The following is a 26953-nucleotide window of genomic DNA, read 5'->3' as shown; positions in this document are numbered from 1 at the left end:
ACGAACTAAACGTGTTTTCAAAATTCTCATTTTTCTTGGAAAATTTTTCCGGAAAACGGCTCATTTTTCCGCAACTAAACGCACCCTTAATGACCTGGAAAGGTAAAGAACTTTGGTCTTTGTCCGCATTTAGGTAACTATGTTTTTATCGTTCACATTTGACCATTGACCTTGTTTGACCACATTCCACTTCATTCTGCCACACTCCAATACCACACACTAGCAATGGTATACCATGAAAAGAAGAAAGAGAAAAACAAGAGAGAGAGAGAGAGAGAGAGGAAGAGTGGGAGAGGGGAGCACGACTAGTTTTCTAGAAAACTTTTCTAAGAATAATGGAAAGCTGGAAAACATGATTGGTTCAATATTTTTTATAATTTTTTTTAAAGATAATATAAGTTCTCAATTATCCAAATTACATATAACCTGAAAAAAATGATAATTGTTTTCTATTTTTTTTTTTCTAAAATATAAACCATACACACACCACATTAACACCCCACTCACAACCGTCTTACCCAATCATCACATCCACTCCACCCATACCTTCACCCTCATCTTCCACCCATCTCACTCCACGCCTACTGCCATCCATCCGCATCCCCATATCCACACCCACACCCACACCCCACACTTAACCAACCAACCCATCTCACAACATTTGTTAAATGTTACGTATGTAATGTGTTAGAATTGTATTATTTAAATAACAAAAATTAGAAAATGAAAAGTGATAAAAATACATATCCAAAAATGTTTTCTTATTTTTTTAAATGAAAGCTTAATCAGTTTTAACCAAATTTATTTTCTAAATTTTCTACTAAAAATGAAAACCCCTCTTTTTCATAAAAACTTTTTCAAAAGAACTGAAAACTTAAGCTCACATATTCGTAGTTGTTTTTCACAGTTTATGTGGTGATTTTGGGATAAAAATAAGAATGGCCACCTAGCTATATTTCTATATTAAAAGATAATCATTTTGATGAATAACTGTAACCAATAATACACGAACTATGACTACAATGGTGCTAAAATTGGTGGTTTGAATAGATAACAAGTCAAAATTAGTAAGAGTGATATGCATATGTCTGGGTGGTTGGTTTGTCAATGGTTATTTGTATGTTTTTAAGATTTTGTAGGTGATTAATATATCAACTGTGATTACAAATATCACGCTATTAAAATAATAAAATCTATATTTATATAATTAAATGTTAAATAATGTTGTAGATATCTAAATACACTTCTAGTGATATTTGATGCGTTCTATCTCATTGATTTTTTAATTATTTAATTTTTTATTTATTTTTTTATGTGTGTGTGTGTTGGAAGGTTGGTTTCAATACAAATGAGATAACAATTTTCACCTACGAAAATCATAGAATATATAAAGATTAAAAATTTTAAAATGATAAACATATCAAACGGACCTAATATAAATTTATCCAACAAATGATTCATTTCTCTACCCCTCAATGGACATTAATTCAGTGATTTACGAAACTCAATGTCAAGTTGTCAACCCCATCAAGAACATCAGCAGCCAACTTTGATCTAAACAGATTCCATGCTCTTTGTTTCTCCATCTTCATTCTCTCTCTCTCTCTCTCTCTCTCTCTCTCTCTCTCTCTCTATATATATATATATATATATATATATATATATATATATATATATATATATATATATATATATATATATATATATATATATATATATATATATATATATCAAGACAATGCAATTAAGCCACAATCAAATATGCAATAGTAGGTTCTTCGGGGTATTAATTTGTTGTTTGTGTTTTCGAGTTTATACTCGTTTGTTAAAGCAAGAAACAATTAGTTACCTGTAAGGCCTACTAGTATACAGACCACGGTGGGTCTCGTGGTCTAGCTGGCCACGACCGTGGTCCGTGCACACTAGCCCGAACCACCGTGGTTCTCCGTGCTCGTGGTCTTCGGTGGTGGGCATCACGAATCAAAACGACCAATGAGATTGGATTGCTCATTTGAAGAACTAAAACTGTGAAAAAATAAGTCTGCGAGATGAGTATTTTGGTTGGGGAAGAAGACATAGTTTATATGTCTTAGCAACTTTTACCCCTGAGATATAATAAATTGATAGAAAATACCCCTGATCAAAAATCCTTTAACATAAATAATTCCTAAAATGACAAAATAAACCTTAGATTTATATTTCCTAATTATTTAAGTAATATGATTTAATTAAAATATTATTCTTATTATTATTATTAAATAACTTATTTTTATAATTAGTATTTTAAAATATATATATATATATATATATATATATATATATATATATATATATATGTTTTTTAATGTATTTTTGAATTAAATTTAGTTAAAAAAAAATGAGGTGGAGTGGTGTGTTAGTGGTAGGTATCTCATATTAGTGGTAGAGGAATGTGGTGCTGATGTGGCACCCACCACATATGTAGTATGTGGTGGGTATAACGGATGGTCTAATGAAGAGACTGGAACTTGTGAGTTCAAATGTGGGGTTAAATAGGGGGCTAGGGTTAGGGATCATGATAACCTACAGGCCATGAGTTCGATTCCTGAAACATATAGATGATTGTAATTTATAACAAGAAAATGATTAAGAATCTTGCAGCCATGAACAAGAGAAACAGCTGTAAAACGAGTTTTAATCTCAAGAACACAATGTCAAGATACTAATTTGGTGTCAGAGCTGCTTAAACATGATATATTAAAGCTTGAAAAATTACATTGTCCAGATACAAAGACAAGAAAGTTTTGCGTTGTGTGTCGTAAAATAAAGCTGAAAATGGCGTCGACTTACTTGTTCAGGGGCGACGAGGAGTGGAGGAGGCGATGATGTGCAGCGCTTCACTGGAGGCCGGAAAAAATGGCGTCGTCGATTGAAAGAAAAGTCACCGGAGAGGGATACAGAGGGATTCAGCACAAAAGGGAAAACTTTTACAATATAAATATAAATAACAAATAATAATATTGCTTAACTATTTCTTATTTAAATCTAAAAAAAAAACTTTTTGTAAGTTAAATTTATAAAAATGATTATTATGTTCATATTTTTATTTATTATTGTTATTATTTTGATAAAATTTTAACCATTGCATAAAAATTTATTGTACAGTTTCCCGCCAAAATGATGTAGCTTTCACTACAACCACTCTTCGATCTCCAATTTCCCTCTTTTAATACTAAACTGATAGACACGATAAACCCTAACGCATCGTCTTCATCCGCTTTAAAGGATTTTCAGGACTCTATTCACTGTTCAAAGCACAAATCAAACCAGAAAATGAAAGGAGGGACCCTTCAGATCAATTGGCACGACACAAAACCGGTTCTAACCCTAGATTTTCACCCTATTTCCGGCATCCTCGCCACAGGTGGCGCCGATTACGATATCAAGGTTTGTTTCTTTTCTCTTTACTTGTTGATTTTTATCCTGAATCTATCTATGTATATGTTTATAGCATGCTAAATTTGTCATCGTAAGTATTGCTCCTCGCTATTTGAGCAACTTATAGCTGAGTTTGGAAGATTAAGTTAGGAATCGAGTTTTATTTTGTTTATACATGTACGCGTTACCTTCGTTCTACTTTCTGAAGAGTGTGGAGTTGTAGCCTTGAATTAGCTTAGGTAGTTTTGGCTTATTGAAACTGGAAATTTTGTAAATGAGAAGCTTTTCCTACCAATTGTTGTTGACATATGAACTGGAATTCCACAGCTATGGCTAATAGCTTCTGAAGAAGGTGAAAAGAAAGTTCCAACAGCTACTTACCAAAATAGCCTTTCTTACCATGGATCAGCTATCAATGTTATCCGATTCTCCCCTTCTGGTAAACACAATTTCCTGTTACCTATATGCATATATATTTATTTTTTGGTTACTACAGTATCTATTCTGCAAGATAATTGAATCAACAGAAAAGAATGATGATTCGGTATCTTATAAAGTTATCTCCTTCTGATAAATGCAGGAGAGCTGCTTGCTTCTGGTGCTGATGGTATGACTTATTAACTTTTTTCATCAATCCATTATTTCCATTCAATGATTCATAAAGAAATATCTTTATGGTTGCTTTTTTTTTTATAAATTCAGGGGGTGAGCTAATAATATGGAAGCTACACAACACTGATTCTGGCCAAGTATGGAAGGTTCTCAAGACATTATCGTAAGGCTTTTCATTTTCATATATATAATATTAATAATTAATAAAATCCATTCATGAAGAATCCATATTTAGGGCTTCAATTAATCAACCCTACTAATGTAAGAAATTAGACAGGTTTCATCGAAAGGATGTGTTGGATTTGGAGTGGTCTACTGATGGCTTATTTCTCATTTCTGGATCAGTTGATAACTCATGTCTCATATGGGATGTTAATAAAGGTAACAAGAAAGAATGTGATCCCTTAAACAAATATAAATGATTATTTGATTAACTTTGTTTTTTTTTTTTTTTATTTCAGGATCTGTGCATCAGATTCTAGATGCTCATTTCCATTATGTTCAAGGTGTAGCATGGGATCCTTTAAACAAATATGCAGCTTCACTTAGTTCAGATAGAACATGTCGCATATATGTCAACAAACCACAAAATAAAACAAAAGGAAGTGAGAAGCTTAATTATGTATGTCAACATCTTCTTGCAAAAGTGGAACCACAAGTGGTGGAAGAAGTCAAGGTCAAAAAAAAAAAGTCTTAAATCTTAATTTTATAGTTTTCTTATTTTTATTTTCTTACACATTGTGATATAAAAATTATTACAAACACAGTCTGCTAAACACCATCTTTTCCATGATGAGACACTCCCATCTTTCTTCAGAAGATTAGCCTGGTCTCCTGATGGCTCATTTCTTCTTGTGCCAGCTGGTAAGGGTAAATTAGTCATTTACTTTTCATAATTTTTTTTTTAAAGTTATGTAAATGTGATTCTTATACAGGTTCTTACAAGCTCTCACCCACTTCAGAACCTGTCAACACTGCTTATATTTTGTCACGAAAAGATCTCTCAAGGCAAGATATGTTTACTTTCATCTCCCGATTTTATTTCTGGCTTTTTTAAATTTACTAAATTACCCCTTGTCCCTTACAGGCCTGCTTTAATGCTCCCTGGTGCAAGCAAAGCTGTTGTAGCAGTGCGTTTCTGCCCTTTGGCTTTCAGTCTCCGTGGGTTGACCTCATGTGAGTTTTTGATGGGTGTAAGTAAAAGACGTAAATGCCCTCGAATGAATATAAATAACTCCAGTGGTGTTTGTTGTAGGTTGTTCATCTTTCAAGCTCCCATATCGCCTGATATTTGCAGTTGCCACATTAAACTCATTATATGTTTATGACACTGAAGGCATTGAGCCAATAGCAGTCTTAGCTGGACTTCACTATGCAGCCATAACTGATATTTCATGGTAATGTAGAAAACTTTTTAACAAGATTTGTCATTAAACCATTTTTTTAATTAATATTATTTCATTTTTATTGAGACTTTAGGTCACCAACAGCCAAGTTTTTGGCAGTGTCTTCTCAAGATGGTTACTGTACACTGTTGGAATTTGAGAACAATGAATTGGGATCACCCGTCTCTTTCTCAGGTTCGTTTTAATTTCTTCATATTTTAAGAATCCATTTTTCTTTTTTTCTTTTTTAATTATAATTTTGATTTTTGTTAGAAAATAAGCAAGTCTTATCCGAGCAAAATATAATCAATGTTGATGATCTGGAAAGCCCGGAAAGAATCGGAAAAGGGAACGCCATGGTTATCGATGATACTCAAGAAAAGGAAACAGTGAAACCGGAATTGGAATCGGAACCAAAACCGGAACCGGAATTGGCACAGCCAAGTGTAGTGATTCCAACGAAAGAGAAACCAGCGGTTCCAAGTAAACCAGCCAAGAGACGAATTACACCAATGGCCATAGATTAAGCTTACTTTCTGCATCTTTTTGTATTCAGATTCAAGAGTATATTTTTATTTTTATATATTGATTTGTATAATTTTGAGGAGAGTGGATAATGGTCTTTAGATTGATATTTGGCATACTAGCTTAGCTTGCTATCTTTAGTTCATGTTTGGTAGACTTTAGTTGATACACTGATGATAAAACGTAGTTGATAAGCTAAGATGTCAAATGTAAAAAGACATATGAGGGTGTATTTGGAAAATGTGTAGAAAAAGCCCTATGAGCTTATCAGTAAGCTATCTCAAATAATTTGTTTAACCTAAGTTTATGTGGTGTCAAAGAAAACCTTAGGTTCAAGACTTGCATAATTTTTTAAACTATTTCCCCTTCTTGTTTGATTTATATGTATTTATTCAAACAAAATACTATAAAAAGCATGAATAATGCGTGTGACATGAAACATTTCATGTATTTTGTATAGACTAAGTTATATGTCTCATATCACTACTGTATAATAGTACGTAATGCACTTGTCAAAATGTAAAATCTTATTAGTGCCCAAAATGGAAAGGGCTCAACAACTTGTGATGTGAAAATTGTGGATGTTGAACATGTTAATCCAGATTTTAACCTAATAATTGTGAGTTAACTAAGCGATAAAGAGTGTATAAGTTTTTTTTAAAAGAACATATTTGCAAATATTTATAGATGCTAAGTACAAGTACTAATCAATAAGGATCATATATAATTGGTAGTACTTGTGATGAAATCTAAGACCTTCTGGTTAGAAAAGTAACATTAATTGGTTGGAGTAGAACGATATGTGTGTATTAAAAAAAAATAGTAGAATGAAGTATGTGTAACACTCACTTTTTAACATAAGGTACATTCGAATTTTTTGATTTTTTTTTTTTAATTTTAAAACATGGTGTATATATATGTCAAACACCTAAATACAAGTACTAATCAATAAGGACCATATATAATAAATTTTAACAATGCTCGAAATGGGCGTTACCATATCTTCATTACGACCTTGCAATCTTTTTAACTCAATATAAACTTGAAAGACACAACGACAAAAAGGTTAAGCTATAAAGCTTAGTGAGTAACAATAATCACAATGCATATAATAATTATACACAAGAAATATATGAATAATACATTACAAGCACCATCAAATCACCGGTTGTCTTTCACACAATTCAACATGCATTCATATCGAGTATAAATACATAAACACACACCAATCACCAAGAGTGTATATATATATATATATATATATATATATATATATATATATATATATATATATATATATATATATATATAGAGAGAGAGAGAGAGAGAGAGAGAGAGAGAGTTAGGTTCATATGTTTTCAATAAGTATTGTGTACCTCTAACAACCAATCAGAATGAAGTAAAAATAAATTCACTAATAAATAATAAAAAGGGTATAATAGTAATCTTGGCTACATTTAATTATGGTAAATATTTAAAACATTTAATATCCTTAAAATCAGGAAAATTGGTTTTTGATCTCTACAAAATCACCCATCGACCCCTTTATCATCATCTACAACTTCCTTCCCCACCTACGACGCCCTCTTCTTTCATACCTCACCACCGGCGCCACCTTCTCCAATTGAAGATTCCATCAGAGCTGGACCCTTCGCCGACCAACACCATCATACACCCCCGATTCGATTTTGTTTCTTTCCAAACCAGATTAAGACAATGAATGCTTACACAAGAAAAGTCGATAGCACTACAGTAACTACATCAATGGGACATCAATTTCTATGAAAAATTGAAGGTCTTCATCTATGTTTTTCAATAACACCATGAAATTTGGGGAAATTTTTAAACCTAAAGATGGGGAAAAACATGATACTAGTATGCTGTTTTTTTTAACTATACTGTATGTTTTTCCATTTTGAAATGTGGGCTTGTTTTGTTATTGAATTTTGATTGCATTATATGTCCCTTGAAGGTCTTGTTCCCTAAACTAGTATCTAGCTTCAGACTAAAACGACATTTGAATTTGCCCACCAACTGCTTGTTAAAATGCTTGAACCAAATATTTCATCCATTCATTTGTATAGGATGTCCACTGATAAGTCATTTGAAAATTAGCCAATGTAGTTTTGTTAATATGGTTTGTGTTGATCTAATGGAGTCTTTATTTTCTCTATTTTAGCTTTTCTTATGGTTAGTTATTCCATAAACATGATGATTTAGTTTTATTTCTTTGAATTAATTTCATACTATTTAAGAATAATCAAAACCATTCTGGGAGAATATTTATGGCATCATTCTTGCAGAATAAACATGTTTTTTTGATAGCTATTAGACTCTAAGTAATATCTTGCTAGAATAAAGTATATGCATTCTTATAGAATATTCTGTATTGTGTTCTATCAGAATTTATTTGTATAAATACATTCTGTCATGTAACACAGTAAATTTTCAATCAATTTTTTCAGTTTTAATTTCATAAAACACATGTCATTTTAAATAACCACCATTTAATAGTCAATAAAGTTTTCAAAACATTATCAAAATCCAGAATCCCCATTCGTGACTCTTTTCTTTGGTGTGTACAATCGAGCCGCCGCCTTCCCGCGATCCTAATAAGAACCTGAAACACATAACACATAACACGGTAAGCACGAAGCTTAGTGAGTTCCCCAAAATACCATGTACAACACATACACCACTCGAGGCTATATTACGACCCTCCGGTCGATGTGTCTCAGCGGGACCCTCCAGTCCCGTAGCTCGTTGGACCCTCTGGTTCGGTCATAGCTCATCGGACCCTTCGATCCAGTCTGCATCGTTGGACCCTTCGGTCCGGTCTATATCGTTGGACCCTCCGGTCCGGTCTATACAACATATGGCATACATACAACAAAATGCACATAATCTCATACATACACATAGCATACAAGACCCTTCGGTCTACACATAAATACCACTCTAGGTAGTGTATAGTGAGAAGACTCACCTCGAATGATGAACGGCTCCTACAAATGTCGCCGTTGCGCACCAGCCTCTACCTCTGAGCCATATCTACAATGATCTCAAATTAGGATCTAAGTCCCAACCCTCATTCTCTAGGTCTAAAGGTAGTCCACTAACTAGTCCATAAATAACCCCAAAACCCATTGGGTTCACCAAGGCCCAATACTAAATGGACTTTATCGAGGCCCAACTCTCAAGTCCAAGAGGTAAGCCCAACTCAAGGGCCCAAGGCACATATATATATTCCTCTGGTCCAAATCTCTAGCACAACAAGCCCAAACTCCAGGCCCAACACATAAGGCCCAATAAGACTTAGCCCAAAAAGTCCACAGTGGGGTTACGCGGGGCGTACCTCCCTTGGTACGCTCAGCGTACTCCATCGAACACAAATCCTGATCGGGGACACCAACCTAGTACGTGGGGCGTACTAGATTTACGCTCAACGTACGCCCATATTTACTTTTTCAACTCTTTTGGTCTTAATCAGTTAAGACCATAGTCTTAGATCTGGATTCCATAAAGGCTCACACTCAATAAAGCTCGTAACTTTAAGCCTTTGCATGACTGATCAAGTCCCAAACACAAAAACTCTCACTCTTTACTACCCAAAATTCTCATATCTCATGCATGGTTTGATTCCAACATCCAATGACTCATTTTTATGAATCCTTTCCACTAGAAACACTTAAAGGGACATATATTAGGCTATGGAGCTTAACAACTCATAAAGCTTCAATCTTTGGGACCAAAAACCCCAAAAATGGACCCAAAACAAAAACTAGTACAACAATAAGCAAGTTTCAAACTTGATACCTCTGGAAGATCCACCAACAAGAGTAGATCATAGATCCAAAAGCTAGATGCTCAAGCTATTCTCTTTCAAAGCTCCTTCTTCTTCAACGGCCAAACATAATAAGTCATCACCCCACTAGATCCATATGAGAAAACCACCAAGATTCAAACTTTATGCTTTCTGGAGCTAGATCAACATGATTAGGGCTTGGATCCACAAGCTCCAAGCCAAGCAATGCTTCCTCAAGAAACTCCTTCTTCCACAATATGCACCAAAAACTCACTAAATCACCAAAATGCTCAAGAATCACTCAAATGGAGGCTTAGGGTCGATTTCTAGGGTTTAGAGGGATGGAGGCTGAAGGTATTAAGGTTAGGTTATGAGATAAGGACCTTAAATAGGGTCCAAGACCCTAAAATAACGTTCAGGTCTGTTTCGCGTACGCCCAACGTTCAAATGGTACGCCCAGCGTACTCTAAAGAACGTTCGCGACCTTCCCTGGTCAGTACGCCCAACGTACTCCAAACTACGCCCATCGTACTCGGCTAAGTCTGAAACCACAAGACTTCCGAAGGCCATAACTTCTTCGTTATAAGTCCGTTTCCGATGAGCCTTATATCCACGGAAAGCTAACGAGAAGTCCTACACTTCTTTCAACTTTATTCCTCCTGAATCCCACTCGAAATCAGATCCAAAATTCATGAAAAGCCCGAACCAGCGCCTTAACAATACATTTGGGCTCTAAAGCACAAACCGAACTCTTTTATCACACAACCTACCTCACCCACATCCCAAAAGGGCATAACCTTTCTCTTTCAACGCCTCAAAACCTTCTCATACTCGGATTAAGTCCCACGGGCCTTAAATCACAAAATAATCTAGAACAGGGTGTTACATGTCAGAATGTCTTTAAGAATGTTTGTTAATAACAAATATATTTGCTTAATTAGTAATACTAATGAGTAATGCATGTTATCCTTTCAGAATGGCTTGAAGAAGGATTTAATATTAATCATACAAGAGAAAGACTTGGAATCTAATTCAACATCAAGTATATTTGCGAAGAATTACATTTTTACGATAATACTATAACGACCCAATTTTCACGTCCAAAAATTTCGTTTTAAAACATTACTTTAGAAAACATTAATAAGTAAAAACATTGTTTGATCAAACCATGACACAACGTAAACCATGTCTAAAAGCCAAATCATACAACCAATCAAAATATCAGAGTATAAATCCCAGAGAATCTCGTAAATGCGGAAACCAGAGAGTGTGTGTGTGACATGCTGCTACCGCGCCGGCTCCTTTCCCCTAGCTGAGGAGGTACCTGAAACCAAAACTGAAAACCGTAAGCACAAAGCTAATGAGTTCCCCCATCGTACCACATACCATACAAACACATAACATACATACTGTCAGGCCATTCTGGGGTGCCGTCCTACCCGTGTCAAGCCATTCTGGGGTGCTGACTACCTGTGTCGAGCCATTCTGGGGTGCTGACTACCCGTCGGTCCTAACAACCGATCCTTGGGGACTAGTCCCCTCTTACTACCTTTATCGCATATAACATAACAAGCCAGCATGAAAACATATCATCACGTACTGTCAGACATTTCTGGGGTGTCTGACTACCTTTCGGTCCTATCAACCGATCTCTACTTCTATCTCATATAACATATCATGCTAGCATATAACATATCAGGTAGTAGCAAACCTAGATGACATCACAAAGACAATCATCTAACATACAACTCCTACTGGTGGGCCGGCGTTGTGGCCGTAGACCCACCGCTACTGGAAAGTAACTCACCTCGAAGTAGCTGTAGATCTGATCGGGAACTGACTGTCTACTGCTGCTGCTGCTCCAGAAATCCTCCGGCTGCAATTCCCACAACATACTCAATCAAACATTGCTAACCGTCCGTTAGGTAAAATGACCATTTTACCCCCGATCATGCCCTAAGTCAAAGTCAGAGTCAACTTTCAGTTGACCTGACTCGCCGAGTTGGCTTTCCAACTCACCGAGTCCTACCCAAACGATTGTCCTGAATCCCGTTCTTATTCGTCGAGTTGGGCGACGACTCGACGAGTTCTCCTTCTAAACTGATATTCAAGTCCTTCATCCTACTCGCCGAGTTGTATGGACAACTCGTCGAGTTCGTCTTCATCCAAAGAACACTTGCTGCTTCGACTCGCCGAGTTGTATGAACAACTCGCCGAGTCTGTTCTTGATCTAAGGAGAATGCCTTGAACTCGCCGAGTCAGGGCATTGACTCGCCGAGTTCCTCCATAGATGAGTTCAGCTTCCAACTCACTGAGTCACACCCCGTGACTCACTGTTCACTCGACACTACGAAAAGGGGACAAACTCGGAGACTCGTGAACAGACTCGCCGAGTCACATGAACGACTCGCCGAGTCGTTGCCATCCGTGATCCGCAGGGTCGCTGGAGCTGGCGCCTTCACCGGCGCTGAAACTGTCAACTGGGGGCAATTGGCCTTCTTGTGGCCCCTCTGGTTGCAGTGGAAACACAACAACTCTGATGTCTGAATAACTGCTGCCGGAGCAGTGCAATCCCTGCTGATGTGCCCAGACTTGCCGCACTTGTAGCAGCCTGATGATCCCATCCTGCACGCCCCCTCGTGCGGCCTGCCGCATTTCCTACAGCGGCTCGGTCCTGACTGGCCTTTCGGCCTACTATCTGATCCCTTGGGCTTTTTCGCCGAAGCCCCTCCTGTCTGACCCTCCTCTGATTTTCGTTTCCGGATGTGCTCCAAATCTATCTCCCTCTCCCTCGCCCTGGCAATCATAGAGTCCAAGGTAGGGCAAGCCAAAAAGCTAACTTGCTCCCGGATGTCAGCTCGTAGCATATCATGATAACGGGTCCTCCTCATATCCTCGTCACCAGCATACTGGGGCACCAACAAAGCCCTCTCCCGGAACTTGGCGGTGATCTCCGCCACAGTCTCCGTCGTCTGTCCCATGTCTAGAAACTCCCTGGGCAGCTACTGAAGCTCGACAACCGGCGCAAACTCTGCCCTGAACCTGGTCACAAAGTCCGACCAGGTCATAGCCTCGATAGCTGCGGCTCCCAACGAGTCACCCACTGACTCCCACCAATCCCGGGCTCGGTCTCGTAAACACCCTACTGCATACCTCACCTTCGACCCCTCGGGGCAGAAGCTAGTCAACTGTGCAGACTCGATGTCTGCAATCCATCGCCTGGCAGCAATGGGGTCCTTCACCCCATGGAAATCTGGCGCACCACTGCCCCTGGAGTCCTTGAAGGACAGTGTGCGAGATCCCGACTGGCTAGATGCCATATCACTCCGGAATGCCCGAAGGCGATCCTCTATCAACTCCATGATCCCTTCCTTGATCGACCCAAAGAGAATGGGGGTCGACTCAAGGATGCCTCTGGTGATCTCTGACGCGATGAACTCGCGTAGTCCCTCATCTACCGGCTCGGAACCTGATCCCAAACCTGACCCCTCTCCTGAACCGCCATCTACCGGCCTCGATCGAAGTACCACCATTCTGCAATACATCACAACAAACATTAGAGATACTGATACTTCCTGAGGGATCACTGCTACCTACGAGTTCCCTGGTCTTATCTTGGCCTTCCTTGGTTCGGGTATGGATCCTCTGCTTTCAGTAGTACGGGCCCATACTACCTTCCACATCTATCCGTACCTTCTTCAAGGAATGCCTCGACTCCACCAGATCCCTTTCACCACTGCTGATCACTGCTATACTCATCCTAGGCTTGCCCTAGGGAAATCTCTGATTCTACTCTATCCAGTCCTCAGCTGTTGCAGGCCTCCTTGTAATGCCAATTAGCCATTACCCGAATACCAACACATGTGACGAGGCTCAGATAATCCTTCGAGTACCCGACTCGTCCCTACAACGGTTAGACTCAAACAAGAGCTGCGCAGTAGGATCAAATCCGGCACTCTAAGATTATTCAACCCTGAACACATGTGACGTGACACATTCGCCTAATGGCTAACTCCCATTATTCAGAGTTCCACATAGCACGAAGCAAACAACATTCAGACAAGGGTAGCAATCTCAATCAACTCTATCTGCTTACAGGAACTGAGCTAGCATAGAGTGCTAAACTCATACTATCAGGCATAACCTAATCAGGCTATCCTACTTACTGTCTACTCAATATCTAGCATGCAATTCTCATACAACTGAAACACATAAAGCAGGCACATAAGGCATCACTCCTAGATCCTTAGTCCTATTCTAGCATGCTGTTCTACAAAAGCTAATAAACGTAACATAAACTTGTATGGGTACTTTGGGGAATACTTACTTGAGCTCGGCCGGTCGCGCACATCACACACTTCGTTCTTTCTCGAAACTCTTTTCTCAATTTCTAGAAAAAATTTTCTTTTAGAAAATCTTTTAATCCCTCGATTTGAGTTCAGACACCCCCGAAGGTGTGTCCGAATCCCTCAAACCAGGGCTCTGATACCAACTTGTAACGACCCAATTTTCACGTCCAAAAATTTCCTTTTAAAACATTACTTTAGAAAACATTAATAATTAAAAACATTGTTTGATCAAACCATGACACAACGTAAACCATGTCTAAAAGCCAAATCATACAACCAATCAAAATATCAGAGTATAAATCCCAGAGAATCTCGTAAATGCGGAAACCAGAGAGTGTGTGTGTGACATGCTGCTACCGCGCCGGCTCCTTTCCCCTAGCTGAGGAGGTACCTGAAACCAAAACTGAAAACCGTAAGCACAAAGCTTAATGAGTTCCCCCATCGTACCACATACCATACAAACACATAACATACATACTGCCAGACCATTCTGGGGTGCCTGACTACCCGGTACGGCCATTCTGGGGTGCCATCCTACCCGTGTCAAGCCATTCTGGGGTGCTGACTACCCGTGTCGAGCCATTCTGGGGTGCTGACTACCCGTCGGTCCTAACAACCGATCCTCGGGGACTAGTCCCCTCTTACTACCTTTATCGCATATAACATAACAAGCCAGCATGCAAACATATCATCACATACTGTCAGACATTTCTGGGGTGTCTGACTACCCTTCGGTCCTATCAACCGATCTCTACTTCTATCTCATATAACATATCATGCTAGCATATAACATATCAGGTAGTAGCAAACCTAGATGACATCACAAAGACAATCATCTAACATACAACTCCTACTGGTGGGCCGGCGTTGTGGCCGTAGACCCACCGCTACTGGAAGGTAACTCACCTCGACGTAGCTGCTGATCTGATCGGGAACTGACTGTCTACTGCTGCTGCTGCTGCTCCGGAAATCCTCCGGCTGCAATTCCCACAACATACTCAATCAAACATTGCTAACTATCCTTTGGGTAAAATGACCATTTTACCCCTGATCATGCCCTAAGTCAAAGTCAGAGTCAACTTTCAGTTGACCTGACTCGCCGAGTTGGCTTTCCAACTCGCCGAGTCCTACCCAAACGATTGTCCTGAATCCCGTTCTTATTCGTCGAGTTGGGCGACGACTCGACGAGTTCTCCTTCTAAACTGATATTCAAGTCCTTCATCCTACTCGCTGAGTTGTATGAACAACTCGTCGAGTTCGTCTTCATTCGAAGAACACTTGCTGCTTCGACTCGCCGAGTCTGTTCTTGATCTAAGGAAATTGCCTTGAACTCGCCGAGTCAGGGCATTGACTCGCCGAGTTCCTCCATAGATGAGTTCAACTTCCAACTCACTGAGTCACACCCCGTGACTCACTGTTCACTCGACACTACGAAAAGGGGACAAACTCGGAGATTCGCGAACAGACTCGCCGAGTCACATGAACGACTGGCCGAGTCGTTGCCATGCACCCACTAAATACACAGATTTTCTCGATTCCAGTCCATGCCATTCACAGATCTGGACTCCTAGAACACGAATCACACGTAAAGTTTCCAACTTTACATGTAGATAATCACCAATATGGATTTTAGGGTTCAAAATGCCTTAAAAGGGTAGATCTAGGGTGAACAAGCAACATGGGTCCATAAAGGTAACAGATCTGAGCTCCTGGAGCTCAATCTTGCCTAGATCTAGAGGCCAATCATCTTATTACGACTTATATTGCACATACAAGCTTGGGGATTGGTTCAAGAATGACTTAAATGAAGTAATAAGCATGGAAACATGGGGAAAAACGGGTTATACCTCAAAGGAACTGCTGAGAGAGCACAAAGATGTTTGGATTCCTTCCCTTCCTCTTGATCTACTTCCCTTTTGCCTCAAAACCAGGAACCAGGTGCTACAAATACATCACATTTTTGTAAGAATAGTTGGAATCAAGTGGATTATTTGGACCATTGAAGAAGATCAAGTGAACTTGTTCAATAATTGTATATTGAAGAATTCTATTTCTTAATAAATTTACTCATTTTTTATGATATTCTGTTAGAATTTATGTAACTATATTAAAAATGTATAAGGCTATTAGTCTGTAAGAATTGTATGAATTTTTATTTAAGGTCGAATATATGATGAATATGTAAAATTCTTAAATATGGTTAATAATCAAAAATATCTGAATTGGAACTATATTCTGTAAGAATAAAATCGGAAATATCGTTACTAGTTTATGGTTGACATTCTGTCATAATAAATTCGGTTTATTTTAAAGTATTACTTTAGAATTAAAATTGAATTAATTTAAAAAATCCATATTTATTAAACTAAGAGAACTATTATCCCTAAAAATCCGAAATTTTCCTTTTTTAATATAGGTTAATTGACTAAAATACCCTTATGTTAAAATTTGTGTGATTATATGGTACATATTACCCTATTCTAATATCCTACACCCTCATATCATGACCATTGATTTTATTTCATCCGTTGGTCCAGATTTGTGCGTAAGAGCACACAATAGATACTACAAACATTTGAAACATAGCCCTATATATATATATATATATATATATATATATATATATATATATATACAGAGAGAGAGAGAGAGTTAGGTTCAAATGTTTCTCACATCTATTGTGCTAGAATTCACCCATAAGAATTGAGTAAACATTAAATGTATATTAAATGATATCCATATTTATAATTCCTTTTTATGGAAACTAATTTAATTCGTCATTAATGTCAATAATAATATTTTTTTCAGAATGAATTTATATATAAAATAATAAGAGTGTATTCCAGGAGAACGAGAGTATATTCTACTAGAATACACCCTCATTCTTCATATTCCATACAACTTTATTGTATTTTAAGTGAGTGAGTCCTGAAATAATGTTATTGCTGACATAAAAACCTAGATACGAATTCATTCTGAAAGAATATTATTGCTGGCATTAATGATGAATTTAATTAATATCCATAAAGAGAAATTATAATTATGGATATCATTTAATATACATACAATTATGGAAACCATTTAATATATATCATTATTTAATTAAATAATAATATAATTTTATTAAATTCCTATTGGTGCATTTTAGCACACAATAAATGTAAAAAACACTTTAACGTAGCCCTATATATATATATATATATATATATATATATATATATATATATATATATATATATATATATAGGGCTAGGTTATTTTGTTTATTACATTTATTGTGTGCTAGAATACACCAATAGGAATTTAGTAAAATTAAATAATTACTTAATTAATAAAGATAGATATTAAATGATTTCCATAATTGTATGCATATTAAATGATATCCATAATTATAATTTTCTTTTTGTGGAAACTAATTAAATTTATCATTAATGTCAATAATAACGTTTTTTTAGACTGAATTCGTATCTAGGTTTTTATGTTAGCAATAACATTCTTTCAGAACTCACTCACTTAAAATACAATAAAGTTGTACGTAATATGAAGAGTGAAAGTGTATTCTAGTAGAATATACTCTCGTTCTACTTGAATACGCTCTTATTCTTCTAGATACGAATTCATTCTGAAAGAATATTACTGTTGACATTAATGACGAATTTAATTAGTTTCCATAAAAAGAAATTATAAGTATGGATATAATTTAATATACATTTAATGTTTACTAAATTCTTATTGCTGCATTCTAGCACACAATAGATGTGAAAAACATTTGAACCTACCTTTATATATATATATATATATATATATATATATATATATATATATATATATATATATATATATATATATATATATATATATAGGAGTAGGATCAAATGAGAGCACCTAAAATGTTAAGAACGCGAGAACAAAGTATATTCATTTGTGATTCCATGTATTTATTTGTGGAGAAATGATAAATTTTTACGCCTTTAATTTCAATTGAAGAAAAAAATCATATTCATGTTGATTGTGCATAAAATTTTATCATTTCTCCACAAATGATTATATGGAATCACAAATGAATATATACTTGTTCTCGCGTTCTTAGCATTTTAAGTGTTCTGATTTGATCATTTCCCTATATATATATATATATATATATATATATATATATATATATATATATATATATATATATATATATATATATATATATATATAAAAGGTTAGGTTATAATGTGGATGATATATATATTGTGTAGATGTAGGGATGAATACAGACCAATAGTTTTAATTATTTTAAGAAAATGATTTACGTATATTATTAAATTAAAGAAAAAATAAAATAATATCATTTAATTAATAGAATGGTAAGATTGTACATTTACATTATCAAACACTAGTTTAAAAAAGAAAAAAAATCGGATTTTAAGGAATAGTTATCTAAATTATGAAGTTTGTTTCTTTTTAATCAACTAAATTTTAATTCTAACGTAATTTTTAATTATACTCAGTTTTATTTTGTCAGCATGACATAAATATCAACCATAAACTTGTAAATATATATTCGATTCCATTCTTACATGATATGGGTTCATTCAAGTTATATTTGAGAATTAACATGCTTAACTAATTTTGCAACATATTATCAAAAATAACATTTTCTAAAAAATATAGATTCTATATGAAACATATTTTTTACTTTAAGAATCAGTAATTACATTAGTTCTTATAGAATACGACTATAAACAATAATTACATTCATTCTGAAAAACAAATATGATTAATAATGATTAAGAATTACATTTATTCTTATGGATTAAGACTAAGGATGGTTAAAAAGAAAAAAAAAACATCAAAATCTAACAAAAACAATAATCCATTCTGAAAAAATATTATTGCTAATAATAATTTTAAACATTATGGTAGAATACATTATGCTAGAATATACTCTCATTTTTCATGTTTTTCGTTCTTTTCCATATCAATGATAGCCTCTTTAAAATCTAAACCCACAAAGAAAACATAATTAATTTTGAAATTGTAAAATTTCATCATATATGTGAAACTAGACATTACCTTGCCCTTTACTTCATTATCAATATCCTTGATTCCATCATACTCTTCTATCATAAGGCAACAACATTATCATTCAATAGTATGGCATGCTCGGCACGGAACATTTGAGAGCGTTTGAGAGTTTCTAGTGTTTGACAAAACGCTACGTTTTGAACAGAAAGTCATGTTTGACACTATAAGCTTCTAGCGTTTAGTTTAAACAAAACGCTCCAAATCCAAAAACTACTTCACGTAGAGTTTAACAAAACGCTACAAGTTACCTGCTACCGGTTAGTTTTGTCGAACACGTCATATATGTATTAAGTACATGAGAATGACACTTCTATAAAAAAAATTGATGTTTTTCATATTTATGTTATATTTAAATGATGACATGGTAGACATTTAGGGCGTTCTAAAAGAATTAATTATAAATTATGATAGAATATGTAGATGTAACAACTATTTTTCAGGTATTCGTTTTAACCCTTGAGTTGTGATTTAATTGCAGTTTTGTCCCCGGTGGCAATTTTGTAATTTCAGAGTCAGCTGGAGTACGCGGGGCGTACACCTTCGTACGCTGTCTGGACAAAAAACCCTAATCCAGGGGTTTGCACCCTATTTAAACGACCTTATGCAGCCTCCATTCCCCCTTTATGCTCCCAAACACTTCCCATAGCAAACCCTAGCCGTTCTTGAGAAAATCTAAGGCTTTTGAGTGATTCTTGTGAGTTTTGACCTCAAGGAAGAAGGAAGAGCATAGAAGGATCAAGAGGAGACTAAAGGATTCGAGTTTGGTTAGCCTACAGAAGGTATAAAGCCTGAACCTTGCTCATTCATTTGTTAGATCCCTCTTTGAGGTGATTTAGGGATTTTATAAGCCATTTTTGGTGGCCAACCATGTTTGCAAACATGGTTGGGGGTTTGACCTTCTGGATCATGTCATTATTGGAGTCACAAGACTGATTTGGGATGCTTTTGCACCCAAGGAAGTCCCCATGCAACAAAATAACCATTTTAGAGCCTTTTAAGCTCAAAAGTCCCATGCATGCACGTAAAGTTTGTAACTTTCCGTGCTAGATCGAGTTTAGGGGCTTAGATCTATCTTTTGGACAAATGTTGTACATCAGAAATCGAAGTTTTAAGGAGGGGATATGACCGACTCGACGAGTCCATTCCTGGACTCGGCGAGTCCAAGGGTTCTGTCCCATATCTATGAGGGTCAAAAGGGCCAGTTGAGTGTGGAAATGTTTTAGGGAGTCCCGGGGAGTGACCCAACGTTCTGGACTAAGAAAATTGTTCTGAAAATTCATGGTACTCGGCGAGTGCATGAACGGACTCGACGAGTCCAAGGCAATCTTCATAGAAGTCGACGAGTTGTTCATCAACTCGGCGAGTCGAGGATAGAACGTGTTCATCGGATGAAGATTAACTCGACGAGTTGTTCATACAACTCGGCGAGTTGGATAAAGGACCATTGAGTATCAGTTAGGAAGTGAACTCGTCGAGTTAATGCCTAACTCGACGAGTAAAGACGGGAGTAAAGACAATCGACTGGATATGGACTCGACGAGTTGACAAGCCAACTCGGCGAGTCGGGTCAACGGGAAGTTGACTTTGACTTTGATTTGATTTTGGTTTGGAATCGGTAAGGGGTAAAATAGTCATTTTACCCTGGGAATAGTATCAATGTCTGATTAAGTGTTTTATGGAAATATAGTCGGGGGATCACCGGAGCAGTTGTCAGACATTTGCGGATCAGCTTTTCAGCAGCCAGCCTTTTGAGGTGAGTTACTTTCCAGTAGGGGTGGGTCTAAGGCCACAATGTCGGCCCACCAATGAGGAGTATTTAGAAGATGATTGTCTCTGTGATAATTATCTTGGTCTGATATGTGTTTGGTTATGAGTTATATATGTATGATATGTTACGTGCATGATAGGGATAGTTCCCCTGATAGTGGTCCTTAGGACCAAGGGGTAGGTCAGTACCCGGGTATGCCTGATTGTATGCTTATATCTTGTTATTGTATGCTAGTGGTAAGGGGTGGAATAGCCCCCAGCTACCGGTTGAAAGATACTGATGACGATTACCGGTTGAAAGATACCGATGGTATTGTATGGTATGTGGTATGTTGGGGGAGCTCACTAAGCTTTGTGCTTACGGTTTCAGTTTTTGGTTTCGGGTACCTCTTCGTCTAAGGGGAAAGAGTCGGCGGCGTAGCATGGCATCACACACACACAAATCTGATTTTCCGCACGGTGTTTATGGGATTGTAATCTGATATGATATTTGTTTATGTTTTGGGTTTCAAACATGGTACTTGATTTTATGAGATGACGTGTTTATACAATATTTTCCAGTGAATGTTTTATGAGTTAATTAATTGAAAATGAAATTTTTGGACTTGAATTTTGGGATGTTACATACACAGAGCGTACTCCGGATCGCATTAGTACGTTGAGCGTACGCTGGTACGCTGAGCGTACACAACCAAGGTGCAAACCCTAAATTTTAGGATTTGGACCCTATTTAAACACATTTATGGCCACATGCACCTTCTTGTCTTCAGCTTCCCTCCTCATTTCAAAACACTAAAGAGTGTTTGTGCATCGTGAAGCTTGTTGATCCCTTTTTGGTGCCATTTGGAGTTTTTGGAGTAGAAGGAAGAGCATTGAGGTGGTAGTGTTTCACTCAAGGCTTTGGATCCAGCATCTTGTACCCCTTGTGCACCTTGTGGAGTTAAAAAGCTTCAACCTTGGTGTAGAAATCTTATGGATCTAGTTTTTTTCTCAAAGTTGTTCCCTTTTTGGTCCTAAACTTGGTCTTTGTGAGTAGAAGGTACTCCAAGGCATTTAAGTTGTCCTTTCAGAGGCTTTGAGGGGTGTTAAGTCATAAATTTGGGTTTTTGGTTACTAGTTTCTCTCCATGTAAGTGCTAGATGGTTTTAATGGGTTAAGAGACTTGGATTCATGGAGTTAAGGACTTAAAAGCCATGATATACCATAAAGTTTGGAACTCTATGGTTAAGAACATCCTTTGTTGCCTAGATCTGAAGTTTGGACGTAAGTGCTTAAAAGATTAAGCACTTAATAAGAGGGGTAGCGAGCAACCGTGTACTTTGGGTGTACCGAGGGGTATGCTACGCATATGAGGTCAACTCGTTGATCCTCGGTCAACTACGAAGTACACCCGCGTACTAACTGAGTTAGCCCGGTTGACTCAATTGACTTTGACCTGGATTTTGACTAAGGTTTGACCTAGGCGTATTTTAGGTATTTGAATAGTATTCTAAGTTTTGGTTACTGTTATTCGTAAATGTGACCAGTATAATGAGTTTCAGAGCAGCGTGTCATTTCAACTTTTCGTCTGTCTGTGAGGTGAGTCTTTATTAGTACCTTAAGTGGGCCGAAGGCACCAAGGTCGACTCATTGTATTGTATGAGTAGAAACTGTATGCTACTTTATGATTTTGTATAATGTGATCCCCATTTGATTTCCTCACTTGATGTATTCGTACTCTTATGTTTTGGAATATTGTAATGAATGATGCCTTTTGGTACAATCAATGAATGAAAATTTAATGGTTTTCAAATGAAAATTTTAGGTATTGTTTTTGGGGTCATTACAAGTTGGTATCAGAGCCTTGTTTTGAGGGATGTGGGTATACGCTCGGGTGTATCAAAATTCAAACTAAGGAAATGATACTTTTTCGTAAATAAAAATGAATTTAAACTTTTAAAAGGCTTTTATTTAAGAAGAAGGGGTGTGATGTGTGCGATTGTCCGAGCTCAAGTAAGTGCTTCCCAAATTACCCAAACTTATGTCTTATGAGTAGTATGTTTGATATGAGAATTGTATGCTAGAATAGGGCTAAGGATACCTTCATAAATCATATGATAGAATTGCCTTATTTGTGTTATGCCTTATAGCCTAGTGGAGCTCGATGCTATGTATTATTGATATCGGCTCACTTATTTTCTAAGTGTATGCTTTCAAAGTTGTATACGATTAGGATTGTATAGACCTAGAATGATTGATTTGGCCTCATTTCATGTTCCTTGTTTGGTCGTGGACTTATGGTAGAATCATTATTTTGCATTCTATGTGATCCTATTTTGTGTATAACTTGCTTGCATAGGGCAACCAACAATGTTGATTGGGGTTCTTGGTATTACGAGTGGCGGGATTTGAGGATTCTTAGGAGAGTCTAGGATATGTTTTCCGTATGGCATGCGATTAGTCTGAATGCAAGTTGTAACACCTAAAATTTTGAGGAATAATTATGGAAATAAATTCGATATCAGATTACCTGACATCGGACTCCTTCCCGACATCGGGCTCACCTCGGCATCAGACCATGTCTGGCATCAAGCTCACCCCAGCATCGGGCTTACCCCGACACATACACAACATAACACATACCATAAGCATATAGCATACATCGGGATTGCCCTAACATCGGGCTTACCCGAAATACATAACATATAACATATAAACTAGCATGCATCGGGCTTGCCCCGAAACACATAACACATAACATGCATGAATCACAAAGACATCAAGCATACATATGCTCTTCTCGGGACCGCCCCGACATAGGACCGTAATCTGGAACTACTAACATCTAAACGGGTCGACATTGTGGCCTTAGACCCGTTCCTACTGGAAAAGGACTCACCTCTCAAGCTGGATACCGAACTCGAGCGTGAGGAATCTCTGATGGCTGTTCCTATGACTCCCCGACTAACTCTATACAACAATACTTATTCAAAAAATCTGAGAATCCTTTTAAGGGTAAAATGACCATTTTACCCATGCTATGATTTGGACCATAACCAAAGCCCAAATCCATTTAATATTTCTAAGTTCACTAATGGCCCATTAAAGGCCCACTAATGACCTAATTTTCTAAATTGGGCCCAACTTCCCATATGGGCCTTCCCTAAGCCCAAACAAAGCATTAACCTAAATTATCTTACTTATGATGGCCCATTAAGGCCCAATAGCTACTAAGTCCAATAGTTGGTCCAACCGAGGTCCAAAAAGGTAGAAGCCCAATACTGTTGAGTCTGCGGGGCATAATTATCTATACGCAGCGCGTCCCTGCTGCATGGCTTGTACGCTGCGCGTACTAGCTGGTACGCCCAACGTACTACCCTGTTAAGCTACTTTTCCCATTAAGCACTTAATACTCAACTTTAGAGGCTATAACTACAGATCTAAGTCCCTTTCAACGTCCTAAGTCATAAAGTCGATCACTTGGTGGCTTGCAACCCCCCAAATGAGCCCAAACATAGAAAAATAGCAACTAACTCCATAAAATGGCTAGATCTCATGCATGGTTCCATAAAAGCCCCAAAGATTGAAACTTTACTACTAAAGGAAAGCTTTGAGCTCCAAGGGTGGCAACCTTAAGCTAAAAAACAAAGTTGCATGATAAAGGTCCATCCTTTGGACCTAAAAAGGTCTAAAACTCCAAAATCTTAAATCTAAACTTCTAAGAGGAAAGTTAGAAGCTTTATACCTCCTTTGAGTGCCAAAAGATGAAATAGTTACAAATCCTTCAGCTCAAGATACTCAAGTTCTTCTCCTCCAACTTCTCTTCGTTTCTTCCAAGATTTTCTTCACCAAAATGAGCTCAAAAAGGTCAAACACACACAACAATGGAGTATGAGGCGAATTAGGGTTTTCTGAGGGTGAGGGGCTGGTAAGGAGGCCAAGGGGGTGGCTATAATGGGGTATTTATATGTCTTAAACCCTAAAAATTAGGGTTTTGGCATATGCTCACGTACGATGTGCGTACTCCTAGCATCTGTCTAGAAATAATTTAAGAATTAATTAATTAATAATGAATACCTCAAATGACGGTCGTTACATGAGTTCTTACGGAACTCGACGAGTTAGGTCAACATGGACTGTTGACTTTGACCGTTGAATTTGACTATGACCAAGGGTTGACCAGTTGGACTTTGAGGGTATTTTGGTAATTTGGGATTCTGATGGACTTGGTCTTATGGTGGTTATAGGTAGTTAAGTTCGTGTATGTGATTCAGGAGTTTGATCTTATCGCTACAGTTCGACATCGTGAGGTGAGTTCTTCTCACTATATCAACGGGGTATAAGGCACTAATGTCGGCCCTATTCGGATTTGTATCAGGCTTTATTGCATGATATGCTTATTGATTTTCATCCTGGTAGTTAGGATGGTGATATGCTTAGTGACCTGGTAGGTCGGTTTCCTGGTATATAGGATAATGTTGTGTTAGTGACCGATTAGGTCGGTATCCTGGTTATAGGATGTTGCTATGATTTGTGATATGTTGGATCGGTATGACTGTTATATATGCTAGTGTATGATATTTATGTGCAAATGTTTGTTTGATTTGGGGTTGGGTTGAGGCGGTCCTGCTTTGTGCTGAAGGCTAACATACCCAGGGCAGACCGGATAAACTATAGGCCCGGGAGGGCGTACTAGTCAAGCCGAAGGCCTGGCGAGCGGTCCGGATAGGCTGAAGGCCCTGCGAGGCGGTCCAGACGTGTCGAAGGCTTGGAGAGCGGTCCAGATAGGCTGAAGGCCCTACGAGGCGGTCCAGTCAAGCTGAAGGCTCATTATGCATGTTGTTTGTTTATATGATATGATTATGATTGTATGACGTTGGTATTTTGGGGGAACTCATTAAGCTTCTACAATTGTTGATTTTGTTTGGTACTTCTAATGATCGTGGGAAGGCGAAGGCGTGATCGTACACCTCCTTATGTTTTCATGATTTGATTATGTGATACTCTGACACTAAACTTTTTTGAAAACAAGTTTTGTAATAATTGTTGGTTTTTGAATGTTTTAAAAAGCTTAAATTTGGCATGATTTTTATGGGTGTTACAAGTTGGTATCAGAGCCTTAATTTGAGTGAATTGGAGGAAACACTCGTGTATCTCCAGTCTCAAACTTACACCGCCAACCATCGTACGTTCTTATGTCACATGGGGTTTTATTAGGGTTATTTATTTATTTATTTATTTACTTTTCTTATACCTTTCATTTAAAATAAAATTGTTAAAAATAACTTTTAGCTTTAACGGTATTAGATGTTGCCTTAAGATCCAAATTTCAAGTCAATAAATATACTCTAATAAATAAAGCTTTTTTTTGTCACATGTCACACTCTCATTCAATTTGCCAAATGTCATTTTATGATTATTTTGAATTAATTTCTTTTCCACATGTCATTTTATGGGTTTTTATATTTTAATAAATTCTACATAATACTTTAATGTAATAATTACAATAAATGTAGTAATAAATTAATATCAATTTCATTGATGGACTTACCCTTTTATTTCAAAATTCTCAAATTAAAGTTCATTAGTTTATCTTGTTTATTTATTTAAATTTAAAAGATAAATTTTTTTTTAATAATTTATTATTTTTCTTATTTTTTTATAAATCTAAAGTTTTTAAATATTTATACATTTATATTTATATTTTTTAATTAACACATGTAATACTATTGATAAAATTAAAATATATTAGATCTGCTTTTCTAAAAAATTTAAAATAAACTTAATAAAATCCCCTAAAAGTCATACTATTTTTTCCTTATTTATCATCTTTTTTAATAAATGAAGGTTTTTTTTGCCACTTATCAAATTCTCAACAGTTTTGCCACATGTAATTTTGTGGAAGTTTTAGAATTATTATTTTTCACTTGTCATTTTTTGGGAATTTTTATTTTTTTAAAATAAAATTTCATATAAGGAAAGAGAATCATTCTATTAATTTGATAATAAAGTCTCATAAATGCTCTAAAGAATATATGATT

At 36.8% G+C, this 26953-nt stretch overlaps 1 protein-coding gene across 1 annotated transcript; it reads left to right on the top strand.

The window, feature by feature from the left end:
• The first annotated feature begins 3204 nt into the window (after nt 1–3204).
• Nucleotides 3205–6048, top strand: LOC111880819 (chromatin assembly factor 1 subunit FAS2). The gene is made up of 12 exons (XM_023877236.3): nt 3205–3426; nt 3745–3856; nt 3998–4024; nt 4120–4192; nt 4307–4410; nt 4491–4705; nt 4797–4893; nt 4965–5037; nt 5117–5205; nt 5285–5426; nt 5509–5609; nt 5688–6048. The coding sequence occupies exons 1-12, from the start codon at nt 3313–3315 to the stop codon at nt 5939–5941; spliced, it is 1401 nt and encodes a 466-aa protein (XP_023733004.1). The 5' UTR covers nt 3205–3312; the 3' UTR covers nt 5942–6048.
• Nucleotides 6049–26953: the final 20905 nt, after the last annotated feature.

This window comes from Lactuca sativa, chromosome 7 (assembly GCF_002870075.4).
Source record: "Lactuca sativa cultivar Salinas chromosome 7, Lsat_Salinas_v11, whole genome shotgun sequence".
NCBI classification, from domain to species: Eukaryota; Viridiplantae; Streptophyta; class Magnoliopsida; order Asterales; family Asteraceae; genus Lactuca; species Lactuca sativa.
Note: the sequence above shows the minus strand (reverse complement) of the source record. Positions and strands in the feature narration are given on the sequence as shown.

Excerpts from the sequence above, each read along its gene's own strand:
- LOC111880819 (XM_023877236.3), top strand. The coding sequence starts at position 3,313 with ATGAAAGGAGGGACCCTTCAGATCAATTGGCACGACACAAAACCGGTT. Across the intron at positions 3,857-3,997 it reads TATCCGATTCTCCCCTTCTG|GAGAGCTGCTTGCTTCTGGT; the intron begins GTAAACACAATT and ends TGATAAATGCAG. Across the intron at positions 4,411-4,490 it reads CATATGGGATGTTAATAAAG|GATCTGTGCATCAGATTCTA; the intron begins GTAACAAGAAAG and ends TTTTTATTTCAG.